At 66.5% G+C, this 14,455-nt stretch overlaps 2 protein-coding genes across 2 annotated transcripts in view; one reads left to right on the forward strand and one right to left on the reverse strand.

Moving 5' to 3' along the window:
- LOC112955520 (alanine aminotransferase 1-like) lies at positions 1-8,125 on the forward strand. Its single transcript, XM_026048841.1, has 10 exons — positions 1-70; positions 153-261; positions 363-493; positions 2,805-3,048; positions 3,761-3,840; positions 3,928-4,064; positions 4,902-5,076; positions 6,659-6,814; positions 6,891-7,003; positions 8,035-8,125. The coding sequence occupies exons 1-10, from the start codon at positions 38-40 to the stop codon at positions 8,123-8,125; spliced, it is 1,269 nt and encodes a 422-aa protein (XP_025904626.1). The 5' UTR covers positions 1-37.
- A 2,183-nt stretch (positions 8,126-10,308) lies between these two features.
- The window catches only part of RECQL4 (RecQ like helicase 4), a 17,425-nt gene continuing 13,278 nt past the window's right edge, over positions 10,309-14,455 (reverse strand). The window contains exons 20-24 of the mRNA XM_026048839.1: positions 14,353-14,455; positions 12,973-13,156; positions 10,714-10,861; positions 10,515-10,608; positions 10,309-10,430 (exon numbers count right to left, since the gene is read on the reverse strand). Of these exons, the coding sequence (XP_025904624.1) occupies positions 10,309-10,430; positions 10,515-10,608; positions 10,714-10,861; positions 12,973-13,156; positions 14,353-14,455 (651 nt within the window). The remainder of the gene's footprint in view (positions 10,431-10,514; positions 10,609-10,713; positions 10,862-12,972; positions 13,157-14,352) is intronic.

Genomic DNA, 14,455 nt, shown 5'->3' on the forward strand with positions numbered 1-14,455 from the left:
GGAGGTGATCAAAGCCAACATCGGCGACGCCCACGCCATGGGGCAGAAACCCATCACCTTCCTCCGCCAGGTAGCGCCGGGCTGGGAAGGGGCCCAGGCGTCCGGGCGGGGGTGTGTGTGGGGGGCCCGGGCTGAGCGATGCCACCCCCCAGGTGGTCGCCCTGTGCCTGTGCCCGGAGCTGCTGGACGAGCCCTGGGTGCCCTCGGACGCCCGGGCCCGCGCGCGCCGCCTGCTCGACGCCTGCGCCGGCCACAGCGCCGGTGAGCGGCACCCCCGAGGGACATCCGTGGGGCAGGGGGGACACTCGAGGGGGAGGGACACGCGGGGGGACGGCTCTGCCCCCCCCAACCCGTGTCCCCAGGTGCCTACAGCGCCAGCCCGGGCATCGAGCTGGTGCGGCGGGACGTGGCGCGGTTCCTGGAGCGGCGCGACGGGGTCCCCGCGCGCCACGACGACGTCTTCCTGTCCACGGGCGCCAGCGACGCCATCGTGGTAGCGCGCGCTGTCCCCACGCTGTCCCCAAGCCCGTGGCCCCGCTGCCCGTCCCGGCGCCGCGGCCACAAAGGGCCTTTGTGCCCAGCCTGGCACCGGCCCCGCGACGGGGCGGCCGCCCCCGCCGGGTCCCCCCCGCCCCGGCCCCGAGGGGTCCCCCCGGCTGCCAGTTCCCACGGCCGCCTCCGGGGGCCCTGCCAGCGCTGTCCCCGTGCCCGGATTGTCCCCATGCCACCGCTGTGCCCACCCCGTCCCCATGCCAGCGCTGTCCCCGTGCCACCGCTGTGCCCACCCCGTCCCCATGCCAGCGCTGTCCCCGTGCCCAGCTCGTCCCTGTGCTGCCGCTGTGCCCACCCTGTCCCCCTGCTTGGCTTGTCCCTGTGCCCGGCTCGTCCCTGCGCCGCCGCTGTGCCCACCCTGTCCCCATGCCAGCTCTGTCTCCGTGCCCAGCTCGTCCCCGTGCTGCCGCTGTGCCCACCCTGTCCCCCTGCTTGGCTTGTCCCTGTGCCTGGCTTGTCCCTGTGCCACCACTGTGCCCACCCCGTCCCTGTGCCTAGATTGTCCCTGTGCCACCTCTGTGCCCACCCCATCCCCGCTGTCCCCATGTCCAGCTTGTCCCTGTGCCACCGCTGTGCCCACCCCGTCCTCATGCCAGCGCTGTCCCCGTGCCCGGATTGTCCCCCCCCCCGCTCGGCTTGTCCCCATGCCCGGCTTGTCCCTGTGCCACCGCTGTGCCCATCCTGGCCCCCTGCTTGGCTTGTCACCGTGCCCGGTTTGTCCCTGTGCCACGGCTGTGTCCACCCCACCCCCATACCCATGATGTCCTCGTGCCCGGCTTGTCCCTGTGCCACTGCTGTGCCCGCTCCGTCCCCATGCCCCCCCTGTCCCCATGACCATCCCGTCCCCATGCCCGTCCCATCCCCATGCCCACGCTGTCCCCATGCCCGCCCTGTCCCTGTGCCCATGCCATGCCTGTCCCCATGCCCATCCTGTCCACAGCCCCCTCCTTGTCCCCATGCCCACACTGTCCCCACGCTGTCCCCATTCACCAGCCACCAAGCCCACACTGTCCCCATCCCCATGCCCACCCTACCCCTGTGCCACCCTGTCTCTGTGCTTGCAGTGTCCCCATGCCCACCCACTCTCTATTCTGTCCCCATGCCCCCCTTGTCCCTGTGCCCAGGCCATCCTTATGCCCCTGCTGTCCCTAGACCCATGTCATTGCTGGGCCCACGCTGTCCCCTGCCCACGTAATCCCTGTGCCCACGCTGTCCCCTGCCCATGCCGTCCCCATGCCCACATTGTGCCCATGCCCCTGCCATCCCTGTCCCCATGCTCTCCCTGTGTCCCTGCCCACATTGTCCCCATGTCCACCTTGTCCCCATGTCCACACTATCCCCTTGCACACCCCATCCTCATGCCCAACCGGTTCCCATGCCCACCTTGTCCACATGCCCGCCCGATTCCTATGTCCAAATTGTCCCTACGTCTACCCTGTTCCCAGGCCCACCTTGTCCCTATGCCCACATTGTCCCCATGCCCACCATGTCCCCATAATGTCACTGTCCCTATGTCCACCTCATCCCCACGCCCAACTGGCCCCCATGCCCACACTGTCCCCATGCCCACCTTAAGCCCATGCCCAACTTGTCTGCCTGTCCACCCTGTCCCCATGCCCACACTGTCCTCATGCTCACACTGTCCCTATGCCCACCATGTCCCTATAATGACCCGGTCCCCATGCCCACCTGATCCCCATGCTGTCACTGTCCCTATGCCCACCTCATCCCTATTCCCAACTGGTCCCCACATCCACACTGTCCCCATGCCCACCTTGTCCCCATGCCCACCCTGTTCCCATGTCCACCTTGTCCCTATGGCCACCTCATCCCCATGCCCACCCTGTCCTCATGCTCACACTGTCCCCATGCCCACCCTGTCCCCATGCCCACCCAGTCCCCCTGCCCACCCTGTCCTCATGCTCACACTGTTGCCATGCTCACCTTGTCCCTATGCCCACCCCATCCCCATGCCCACCTCATCCCCATGCCCAACTGGTCCCCATCCTCACACTGTCCCCATGCCCACCCTGTCCCCCTGCCCACCCAGTCCCCCTGCCCACCCTGTCCTCATGCTCACACTGTCCCCATGCCCACCTCATCCCCATGCCTGCCTTGTCCCCATGCCCACACTGTCCCCATGCCCACCCTGTCCCCATGCCCATCTCATCCCCACACCCACACTGTCCCCACACCCACCTGGTCCCCACGCCCACCTTACCTGCCCCCACTCCACCTCCGCCGTCCCGCAGGGCATCCTGAAGCTGCTGGTGTCGGGCGCGGGCGCCACGCGCACCGGGGTGCTCATCCCCGTGCCGCAGTACCCGCTCTACTCGGCCGCCGTGGCCGAGCTCGACGCTGTGCCCGTCGCCTACTACCTGGACGAGGAGCGCTGCTGGGCGCTGGAGCCGGGCGAGCTGCGGCGCGCGCTCGCCGCCGCCCGCCGCCACTGCGCCCCCCGCGTCCTCTGCATCATCAACCCGGGCAACCCCACGGGTACCACGGGGCACCCGGGGACGCCCCCGCAGCAACGGGGTCCCCATGGTGTCACTGTCCCCATGCCCACCTGGTCCCTATGCCCACCTCATCCCCATGCCCACCTGGTCCCCATGGTGTCACTGCCTCCATGCCCACCTCATCCCCATGCCCACCTGGTCCCCATGTCCACCGTGTCCCCATGGTGTCACTGTCCACATGCCCACCTGGTCCCCATGGTGTCACTGCCTCCATGCTCACCTCATCCCCGTGCCCACCCATTCCCTATGCCCTCCTTATCCGCATGCCCCACCATGTCCCCATGCCCACCCTGTCCCCATGCCCAACTCATCCCCATGCCCACCATGTCCCCACGTTGTCACTGTCCCTATGCCCACCTCATCCTCATGCCCAACCTGTCCCCACACCCACACTGCCCCTATGCCCACTCTGTCCCCATGCCCAACTTGTCCCCATGCCTAACTTGTCCTCATGCCCACCCTGTCCCCACGCCCACCCTGTCCCCATGCCCACCCGTTCCCTATGCCCTCCTTATCCGCCTGCCCCACCTTGTCCCCACACCCACACTGTCCCCACACCCACACTGTCCCCATGCCGTCACTGTCCCTATGCCCACCTCATCCCCATGCTCAACCTGTCCCCATGCCCACCTCATCCCCATGCCCACCCTGTCCCTACGCCCACATGGTCCCCATGCCCACCGTGTCCCCAGGGCAGGTACAGAGCCGCCAGTGCATTGAGGACATCATCAAGTTGGCCTACGAGGAGCAGCTCTTCCTCATGGCCGATGAGGTGAGCGGGGTGGCCCCATCAACGGCATTGCCCGCCCGCGGGGCCCCGGCGTCCGGGCTGAGCCGCCCATCCCTCCCCACCGACCAGGTGTACCAGGACAACGTCTACGCTGAGGGCTCGGCCTTCCACTCCTTCAAGAAGGTGCTCTTCGAGCTGGGGTCGCCCTACAAGGACGTGGTGGAGCTGGCCTCCTTCCACTCCGTCTCCAAGGGCTTCATGGGCGAGTGAGTGCCCCACGCGATGCCCCATAGCGCTGGGTTGGGGACCATGGGTTGGGGTGGAGGTGCCAAGGCACCTCGGGTGCTCTGCTGGAGTTGGGGGTCCCATGGGTGCTGGAGGGGGAACGGTGGTCCCCCGGAGCCCATAGGTGCTGGGGTGGGGTTGGTGACGCCCTGGACCCCATAGGTGCTGGGGTGGGGATGGTGGTGCCCTGGCCCCATGGTTCCAAGGGTAGGATGGTGGTTGTGTGACCCAATGGGTGCTGAGGTGGGGTTGGTGGTTCCCTGGACCCCATAGGTGTTGGGATGGGGATGGTGATACATCAGCCCCCATGGGTGCTGGGATGGGGATGATAGTGCCCTGGACCCCATAGGTGCTGGGGTGGGGATGGTGGTGCCACTGCCCCATGGGTGCTCAGGTGGGGTTGGTGGTGACCTGGCCCCATGGTTCCAGTGGGTAGGATGGTGGCTGCGTGACCCAATGGGTGCTGGAATGGGGACGGGGTTGCCCTAGCCCCATAGGTGCTGGGATGGGGATGGTGGTGTCACAGCCCCATGGGTGCTGGGATGGGGACGGAGGTGGCCCTGTGGGTCCCTGCAGTGGGTCCCCACCCATGGGGTCCCATCCATTCCCATCAATCTCTATCTGTGGAGACTTCATCCCTGTTTGGGAGGTCCTCATCTTTGGCTCTCCATTTGTGGGTCCCCTCCATGGGAGGCAGGTCACCACCCTTGAACCCTCATCTCCATCCTTGGGTCCCCATCCCTGGCTTTGTGGCACCCCACGAAGTGCCCGGGGTGGCACCGTGTGCGATGGTGCCACCACGGGCCGTGTGCGGCCAGGTGCGGCTTCCGCAGCGGCTTCGTGGAGGTGGTCAACATGGACCCCGAGGTGCGGGAGCAGCTCATCAAGATGGTCTCCGTGCGTCTGTGCCCGCCCGTGCCCGGGCAGATCATCCTGGATGCCATGGTGGCCCCGCCGGAGCCCGGAGAGCCCTCCTATGAGCGCTTCATGGCCGTGAGTACGGGATGGGGACATGGACGTGGGATGGACACGGAGACTGGGATGGACATGGGGATGGGGATGGAGATGGACAGGGGTGTGGCGACTTGGATGAGAATGGGCATGGGGATGGACATGGACACGGAGACTGGGATGGACATGGGGATGGACATGGGCACGGAGACTGGGATGGGAATGGACATGGTCATGGAGACTGGGATGGACATGGCCAGGGGTGCAGAGCCTGGGATGGGGATGGGCATGAAGACTGGGATGAGAATGGGCATGGAGATAAGTCTGATGATGGGGATGGGACTGGGCATCGATATGGTGAGGGACATGGGCATAGACATGTGGATGAGCATGGTCGTGGTGATGGGCATGAGGATGGACCTGGGCATAATCATGGGGATGGGTATAGACATGTGGATGAGCATGGTCATCGTCTTAGGGATGGGCACGGGACTGGACGCTGGGATGAGGATGGACATGGGACTGAAGATGGACATAGGCATGTAGATGCCTATGGATGGGCCTGGGCGTGGCCATAGGGATGGGCGTGGCCATTGGGATGAGTATGGTCATGGTGATGGAGATGGTCATGGTCAAGGTGATAGACATGATCATGGTGATGGGCATGATAATGGTCATGGTGATGGGCATGGCTGTGGGGATGAGCATGGTCCTGGTGATGGAGATGATCATGGTCATGGTGATGGGCATGGCCATGTGGAGGGGCCTGGACATGGCCATGGGACAGGACTTGGGCATGATCAGGGGCATGGTCATGATGATGGGCATGGCCATGGGGAGGGGCCCAGGCATAACCATGGAACAGGACTTGGGCATGATCAAGGTCATGGTGATGGGCATGGTCATGGCCACAGGGTGGGGCCCAGGCAAGGCAATGGGGATGAGCATGGTCATGGTGAAGGAGGTGATCATGGTCAAGGTGACAGACATGATCATGGTCATGGTGATGGGCATAGCCATGGAAAAGGACTTGGGCATGGTTAAGGTGATGGGCATGGCCATTGGAAAGGACTTGGGCATGATCGTGGTCATGGTGAGGTGATGGGCATGGTGATGGTGACGGGCATGATAAAGGTCACGGTGATAGACATGATCATGGTGAAGGGGATGAGCAAGGTCATGGTCATAGTGATGGGCATGGTCATGGTCATGATGATGGGCATGGCCATGGGACAGGACTTGGACGTGATCGTGGTCATGGTGAGGTGATGGGCATGGTCATGGCGATGGGCATGATAAAGGTCATGGTGATGGGCATGGCCATGGTCATGGTGATGGGCATAGCCATGGAAAAGCACTTGGGCATGATCATGGGCATGGGCATGGTCATAGTGATGGGCATGGTCATGATGATGGGCATGGCCATGGGACAGGACTTGTGCATGATCATGGTCATGGTGATGGGCATGGTCATGAGAAAGGACTTGGGGATGCTCACAGGGATGGGGATGGTCATGGGAATGGAGACGGATGTGTGCCAAGACTGCCATGGGCAGTACCATGGACCACAAGCGTGGCCGGGAGGCGCCCCGCGCACCACCCCAGCACCCACCTCCACCCGCAGGAGAAGCAGGAGGTGCTGAGCGCCCTGGCACACAAGGCCCGCATCACCCAGGAGATCTTCAACCAGGCGCCCGGCATCCACTGCAACCCTGTGCAGGGCGCCATGTACTCCTTCCCGCGCATCGAGCTGCCGCCCCGCGCCGTCCAGGAGGCCAAGGTAGCCGCGGGACCCCGCGCCGGGCGCGCGGTTGACGCGGTCAACGGCGCTTGACGTGGGGTGCCCCACGGCGCAGGCGCTGGGCCAGGCGCCGGACGCCTTCTTCTGCATGAAGCTGCTGGAGGAGACGGGCATCTGCGTGGTGCCCGGCAGCGGCTTCGGGCAGCGCGAGGGCACCTACCACTTCCGGTGGGTGCCCGGGTGAAGGGGTGAGGGGTGGGTGCGTGGAGGGACTTGTGGGGCTGGGTGCATGGAGGGTTGTGTGGGGATGGGTTCATGGAGGAACATGTGTGGAGTTGGGTGCATGGAGGGTTGTGTGGGGATGGGTGCATGGAGGGACATGTGTGGGGCTGGGTGCATGTGAGGACATCCATGGGGCTGGGTGCATGTAGGGTTGTGTGGGGCTGGGTGCATGGAGGAACATGTGTGGGTCTGGGTGCATGGAGGGACATGTGTGGAGTTGGGTGCATGGAGGGTTGTGTGGGGATGGGTGCATGGAGGAACATGTGTGGAGTTGGGTGCTTGTAGGGTCATGCATGGGGATGGGTGCTTGGATTGACATATGTGGGGCTGGGTGCATGGAGGGACATGTGTGGGGCTGGGTGCATGTGAGGACATCCATGGGGCTGGGTGCATGGAGGGTTGTGTGGGGATGGGTGCATGGAGGAACATGCGTGGGGCTGGGTGCATGTAGGGTTGTGTGGGGCTAGGTGCTTGTAGAGTCATGTGTGGGGCTGGGTGCATGGAGGGTCACTTGTGGGGCTGGATACACAGAGGGACATGTGGGGTTGGGTGCATGGAGGGTCATGCATGGGGATGGGTGCTTGGATTGACATATGTGGGGCTGGGTGCATGGAGGGACACGTGTGGGTCTGGGTGCACATAGGGTCATATGTGGGGCTGGGTGCTTGTAGGGACATGTAGGGGACTGGGTGCTTGCAGGAACATGTGTGGGGCTGGGCGCGTGTGAGGACACCCATGGGGCTGGGTGCATGTGAGGACACCCATGGGGCTGGGCGCGTGTGAGGACACCCATGGGGCTGGGCACGTGTGAGGACACCCATGGGTGCACGGAGGGACCCGCACGGCGCTGGGCGCATGGAGGAGGGTGCCGGGTGCTGCCTGTGGGGCCCCGCGGCCACGGCGGGTGCCGGGGGGCAGGCGGGCCCGCCGGGGGTCCCGCGCCGGTGCCAGCGCCCCCCGTGCCCGCCGTGCCCCAGGATGACCATCCTGCCGCCCGCCGAGAAGCTCCGCGAGCTGCTGCACAAGCTCAGCCAGTTCCACGCCAAGTTCACCCGGGAGTTCTCCTGACGCCGCCCCGGGGTGCCCGCGGCCCCCGCGGCGCCCGCGTGGCACGTGGCCAGGAGCTCCGGTCCCCCGGGGGGGCCCCGTGTCCCGGGGCTGGTCCCCACCTCCCCGGCGCCCCCCGAATAAAGGGTGGTGGAGCCGTGTGGGGCCGTGCGTCAGTGGGGCTGGGCCCTCCCTCGCTCGCGATGTGTCTCCATCCACGGTGTCCTCGTGTCCCTCCATCCATGGTGTCCTCGTGTCCCTCCATGTGTCTCCATCCACGGTGTCCTCGTGTCCCTCCATCCATGGTGTCCCCCTGACCCTCCATGCATCTCCATCCATGGTGTCCCCATATCCCTCCATCCATGGTGTCCTCGTGTCTGTCCATGTGTCTCCATCCATGGTGTCCTCGTGTCCCTCCATCCATGGCGTCCTCGTGTCTGTCCATGTGTCTCCATCCATGGTGTCCCCATATCCCTCCATCCATGGTGTCCTCGTGTCCCTCCATGTGTCTCCATCCATGGCGTCCTTGTGTCCCTCCATGTGTCTCCATCCATGGTGTCCTCGTGTCCCTCCATCCATGGTGTCCCCATATCCCTCCATCCATGGTGTCCTCGTGTCCCTCCATCCATGGTGTCCCCATATCCCTCCATCCATGGTGTCCTCGTGTCTGTCCATGTGTCTCCATCCATGGCGTCCTTGTGTCCCTCCATGTTCCTCCATCCATGGTGTCCTCGTGTCCCTCCATCCATGGCGTCCCCATGTCCCTCCATGTGTCTCCATCCATGGTGTCCTTGTGTCCCTCCATCCATGGCATCCTCGTGTCCCTCCATCCATGGTGTCCCCATATCCCTCCATCCATGGTGTCCTCGTGTCCCTCCACGTGTCTCCATCCATGGCGTCCTTGTGTCCCTCCATGTTCCTCCATCCATGGTGTCCCCATAACACTTCATGTGTCTCCAACCATGGTGTCCCTGTGTCACTCCATGCATCTCCATCCACACTGTCTCCCTGTCCCTCCATGTGTCTCCAACCATGGTGTCCCCATATCCCTCCATCCATGATGTCCCCATGTCCCTCCATGTCCCTCCATCCATGGTGTCCCCATGACCCTCCATGCGTCTCCATCCATGGTGTCCCCATATCCCTCCATCCATGGTGTCCCCATGACCCTCCATCCATGGCGTCCTCATGTCCCTCCATGTGTCTCCATTCATGGTGTCCCCATGACCCTCCACACATTTCCATCCGTGTTCTCCCTGTGTCACTCCATGCATCTCCATCCACACTGTCCCCATGTCCTTCCACGCATCTCCATCCATGGTGTCCCCGTGTTCCTCCGTGTCCCTCCATCCACGGTGTCCCCGTGTCCGCCTCTCGTTGCACGTGCAGCGCTGGCTGCATGCAGCTCGTTGCATGGTGCCTACAGCCCCACGCGTGGCGCATGTGGAAGCATGGCCGACTGTTGCACCCCCATCGCCACAGCGACCGACCCCTCCACCCCAGCAGAGCAACAACCCCTCTCCTCGTTGGCATCACCATGGGAACAACCCCCCCCATGGCCACAGTGCCTGACGCCATCACCATGGCAACAGCCCCCCCCCCGGACACGGCAACACTCCTTCAACAGACTACAATGGGAGTTACACCCTACGTAACCCTGGCAACAGCCCGCCCCGCCTCACTACGCCAGGCCCCGCCCGGCCCTGGCAACAGGCCGCCCTCCATTGCCATGGCAACGCCTCCCGCCTGTGCTCACCACCGCCTCCCCGCGTGGCCATGGCCACAGACCCCGCCCCATTGCCATGGCAACGCCTCCCCCCCCCGCGCGCATCGCCACAGCGACAGGACCCGCCCTCCCAGCTCCGCCCCCCCGTTACCATGGCGACCCCAGCAGCGCGCGCAGGGCCTCCGCGGCCATAGAGAGGGGCGGGCTGGAGCGGCCACGCCCCCCGCGCCCCTCCCCATTGGCCGAGCGGGGCGGTCACGTGGAGGCGGGAGGAGAGTCGGGCCCAAGCTCCTGTCGTCTCTATGGTCGCGTGGAGGTGCTGGGGCAGAAGGGCTGTAGCCACCAGCCCCACGGTCCTCCACCCCACACTTATGGGGCAGGGAGGGGGCCGCAACCCCCCTACGTGGGGGCAGAAAGGCGCAGGCAGCGAGTCCCAGTGTCCTTTATTTGGGGGTAACAGGCGGCGCAACAGGCGGCCTCAGCGGCTGTTGAGGATCTCGTCGGTCGCCAGGCGCACCAGCGCCGGGAAGGCCACGGCGAGGTGTCTGCGCCAGAAGCGGCGGTCGCGGCCGAACACCTGCGCCGGGAAGCAGGGGCTGCCTGCGGGAGGAGGGCGGCACGGGGGTGACGGGGCCGCGCGCTGGCATTCCCGGTGTTCCCGGTGTTCCCGGCATTCCCGCTCACCGATGCCGTGGAAGACGCGGGCCACGGCGCGGCCCGTGAAGCGCTCCTCGGGGCGGATGGCCAGGAAGTGGCGGATGTCGGCGCGGATCTGGCTCTCCCAGGCACGGAGCTGCGGAGGCACCGGCTGTTGCTTCCCAACACCGGGAACCGGGGCGGGCAGGGTGTCAGCACGAGGGACGGGGTTCCTACAGGCGCCCACCTTGGCGTCCTCCAGCGCCCGCTCCTCGGCGTTGTGCTCCGGTTCCGGCGCCGCGGGCTCCTCCTCGAAGTAGTCGCGGAGCAGAGCGCGGAGCCGGGCGCTGCGCTGGTCGCACGCGGGCTGCGGGGCGCAGGTCTCGGTGGCCACGCTGTGTGTGGGTGTGGGGGTCAGTGCGGGTGACGGGAACAACCGCGGGGCGGGTAGCGGGGTCAGTGCGGGTGACGGGAACAACCGCGGGGCGGGTAGCGGGGCGGGCGCGGGGGACGGGAGCAACCGCGTGCCGGTATTGGGGTCAGCGTGGGTGACAGGAACAACCACAGCGCCAGTACCAGGGTCAGCGCGGGGGACGGGAACAACCATGGCACCAGTACCGGGGACAGCGCGGTTGACGGGAACCAGTACCAGGGTCAGCGCGGGTGATGGGAACAACCGCATGCCGGTATCGGGGTCAGTGTGGAGGATGGGAACAACCACAGTGCCGGTACCGGTGTCAGCGCAGGTGACAGGAACAACCGTGTGCTGGTAGCGGGGTCAGCACGGGTGATGGGAACAACCACAGCACCGGTACCGGAGTCAGCACGGGTGATGGAAACCGCCGCGGCGCTGGGACCAGGGTCAGTGTGGGTGACAGGAACAACCACGGCACCAGTACCAGGGTCAGCACGGGTGACAGAAACCAGTACCGGGGTCAGTGCAGGTGACGGGAATAACCGCAGTGCCGGTACTGGGGTCAGCACGGATGATGGGAACAACCACGGCACCAGTACTGGGGTCAGCGCGGGTGACAGAAACCAGTAGTGGGGTGGGCACGGGTGATGGGAACCGCCGCGGCGCCGATACCCGGGTCAGCATGGGTGACGGGAACAACCGGTACTGGGGTCAGAGCGAGTGACGGGAACCGGTACCGGGATCGGCAGTGGTGATGGGAACCACCATGGCGCTGGTACCGGGGTCAGCGTGAGTGACGGGAACTGGTACTGGGATCGGTGGGGGTGACGGGAACCACCATGGCGCTGGTACCGGGGTCAGCGTGGGTGACAGGAACCGCCGCGGCGCCAATCCCGGGATTGGTGGGGGTGATGGGAACCACCGCGGTGCTAGTACCAGCGGGGGTGACGGGAACCACCGTGGCGCCGGTACCCGGGTCAGCGCGGGTGACGGGAACCACTGTGGCACCGGTACCCGCGTCAGCGCGGGTGACAGGAACAACCGCGGCGTCGGTACCGGGTCAGCGCGGGTGATGGGAACAACTGCGGTGCCGGTACTGGGGTCAGTGTGGGTGACGGGAACCACCGTGGTGCCGGTACCAGGATTGGCAGGGGTGCCGGGAACCGCCGTGGCACCGGTACCGGGTCAGCGCAGGTGCCAGGAACCGCCGTGGCACCGGTACCGGGTCAGCGCGGGTGACGGGAACCGCCGCGGCGCCGGTATCAGGTCAGCGCGGGTGACGGGAACAGCTGTGGCGCCGGTACCCGGGTCAGCGCAGGTGACGGGAACAGCCGCGGCGCCGGTACTGGGTCAGCGCAGGTGACGGGAACAGCCGCGGCGCCGGTACCGGGTCAGCGCGGGTGACGGGAACAACCGCGGCGCCGGTACCCGGGTCAGCACGGGTGACGGGAACCGCGGTGGCACCGGTGCCCGGGTCAGCGCGGGTGACGGGAACAGCCGCGGCGCCGGTACCGGGTCAGCGCGGGTGACGGGAACAACCGTGGCACCGGTACCGGGTCAGCGCGGGTGACGGGAACAACCGCGGCGCCGGTGCCCGAGTCAGCGCGGGTGACGGGAACCGCAGTGGCACCGGTGCCCGGGTCAGCGCGGGTGACGGGAACAGCCGCGGCGCCGGTACCGGGTCAGCGCGGGTGACGGGACCAACCGCAGCGCCGGTACCGGGTCAGTGCGGGTGACGGGAACAACCGCGGCGCCGGTACCGGGTCAGCGCGGGTGACGGGAACCACCGCGGCGCCGGTACCCGGGTCAACGCGGGTGACAGGAACAACCGTGGTGCCTGTACCGGGTCAGCGCGGGTGACGGGAACCGCCGCGGCGCCGGTGCCCGCGTCAGTGTGGGTGACGGGAACCGCCGCGGCGCCGGTACCGGGTCAGCGCGGGTGACGGGAACCACCGCGGCACCGGTACCGGGTCAGCGCGGGTGACGGGAACCGCGGTGGCACCGGTGCCCGGGTCAGCGCGGGTGACGGGACCAACCGCAGCGCCGGTACCGGGTCAGTGCGGGTGACGGGAACAACCGCAGCGCTGGTACCTCTGGAAGGCGCGGAAGCAGGCGCGCAGCTGGCGCAGGGCGGCCGCCTCGCGGGCGGCCACGCGGCCGTGCAGGAAGGCGCAGGCGGCGTCGAGCTCGCGCGGCGCCAGGTCGCCGTACACGCGCACCAGGAACGAGAGGCCGCTGAACTCCACGCGGACGCCGGTGTCGCCGGTGCCGCCGCCTGTGCGCGGGGAGAAACAGGGAGCGGTGGCGGTGATGGCTCCGCACAGCCGCGCGTGGACACCGCTGTCACCAGCAACGCCGCCTGTGCGCAGGTGGCGATGCTGGGTGGTGACAGCCCCGCACAACCGCGTGCAGCAGGTGCTGAACTCCACCCAGACACCACTGTCACCCCCACCACCTCCTGTGCGCGGGTGACACTGAGCAGTGAAAGCTCTACACAACTGCGCGTGGCGGGTACCCAACTCCACGTGGACCCACTGTCACCAGCACCACCGCCTGTGCGCAGGCAGCCATACTGAGCGGTGACGGCCCCGCACAACCGCATGCGGCAGGTGCTGAACACCACATGGACACCGCTGTCACCGACACCACCGCCTGTGCACAGGGAGCGACGCCGAGCGGTGACAGCCCCACAACAACCGCAAGCAGTGGGTGCCGAACTCCATGCGGACACCGCTGTCACCGGTGCCGCCTGTGCGCGGGTGACGCCGAGCGGCGACAGCCCCACAACAACCGCAAGCAGTGGGTGCCGAACTCCACGCGGACACCGCTGTCACCGGTGCTGCCTGTGCGCGGGTGACGCCGAGCGGCGACAGCCCCACAACAACCGCACGTGGCGGGTGCTGAACTTCATGTGGACACCGCTGTCACCAGCGCTGCCGCCTGTGTGTGAGTGACACTGAGCGGTGACAGCTCTGCACAACCGCGCATGGCGGGTGCTGAAAACATGGACACCGCTGTCACCGGTGCCGCCTGTGCGCGGGCGACGCCGAGCGGTGACAGCCCCACAACAACCGCAAGCAGTGGGTGCCGAACTCCATGCGGACACCGCTGTCACCAGTGCTGCCTGTGCGCGGGTGACGCCGAGCAGCGACAGCCCCACAACAATCGCACGTGGCGGGTGCTGAACTCCATGCGGACACCGCTGTCACCAGCACTGCCGCCTGTGCGTGGGTGACGCCGCGCGGCGACAGCCCCACAACAACCGCACGTGGCGGGTGCTGAACGCCACGCGGACACTGCTGTCACCAGCGCCGCCTGTGCGCGGGTGACGCCGAGCGGCTACAGCCCCACAACAGCCACACGCGATGGGTACTGAACTCCACCTGGACCCACTGTCACCCCCACCACCGCCTGCGCACAGGCGGCCATGCCGCGCGGCGACAGCCCCACAACAGCCGCGCGTGCCGGTACCTGGGCGCAGGCGCGGGTCCCACTGCAGCTGCCGCAGCGCCCGTTTCACCAGCGGCGCCTCCCAGCCCAGCGAGTCGCTCAGCGAGACCACGTCGAAGGCCAC

The sequence above is a fragment of the Nothoprocta perdicaria genome, unplaced genomic scaffold (genome assembly GCF_003342845.1).
Source record: "Nothoprocta perdicaria isolate Ctin4 unplaced genomic scaffold, notPer1 scaffold_579, whole genome shotgun sequence".
NCBI lineage: Eukaryota > Metazoa > Chordata > Aves > Tinamiformes > Tinamidae > Nothoprocta > Nothoprocta perdicaria.

Excerpts from the sequence above, each read along its gene's own strand:
- LOC112955520 (XM_026048841.1), top strand. The coding sequence starts at position 38 with ATGGGGCAGAAACCCATCACCTTCCTCCGCCAG. Across the intron at positions 71-152 it reads CCATCACCTTCCTCCGCCAG|GTGGTCGCCCTGTGCCTGTG; the intron begins GTAGCGCCGGGC and ends GCCACCCCCCAG. Across the intron at positions 3,049-3,760 it reads CAACCCGGGCAACCCCACGG|GGCAGGTACAGAGCCGCCAG; the intron begins GTACCACGGGGC and ends CCGTGTCCCCAG.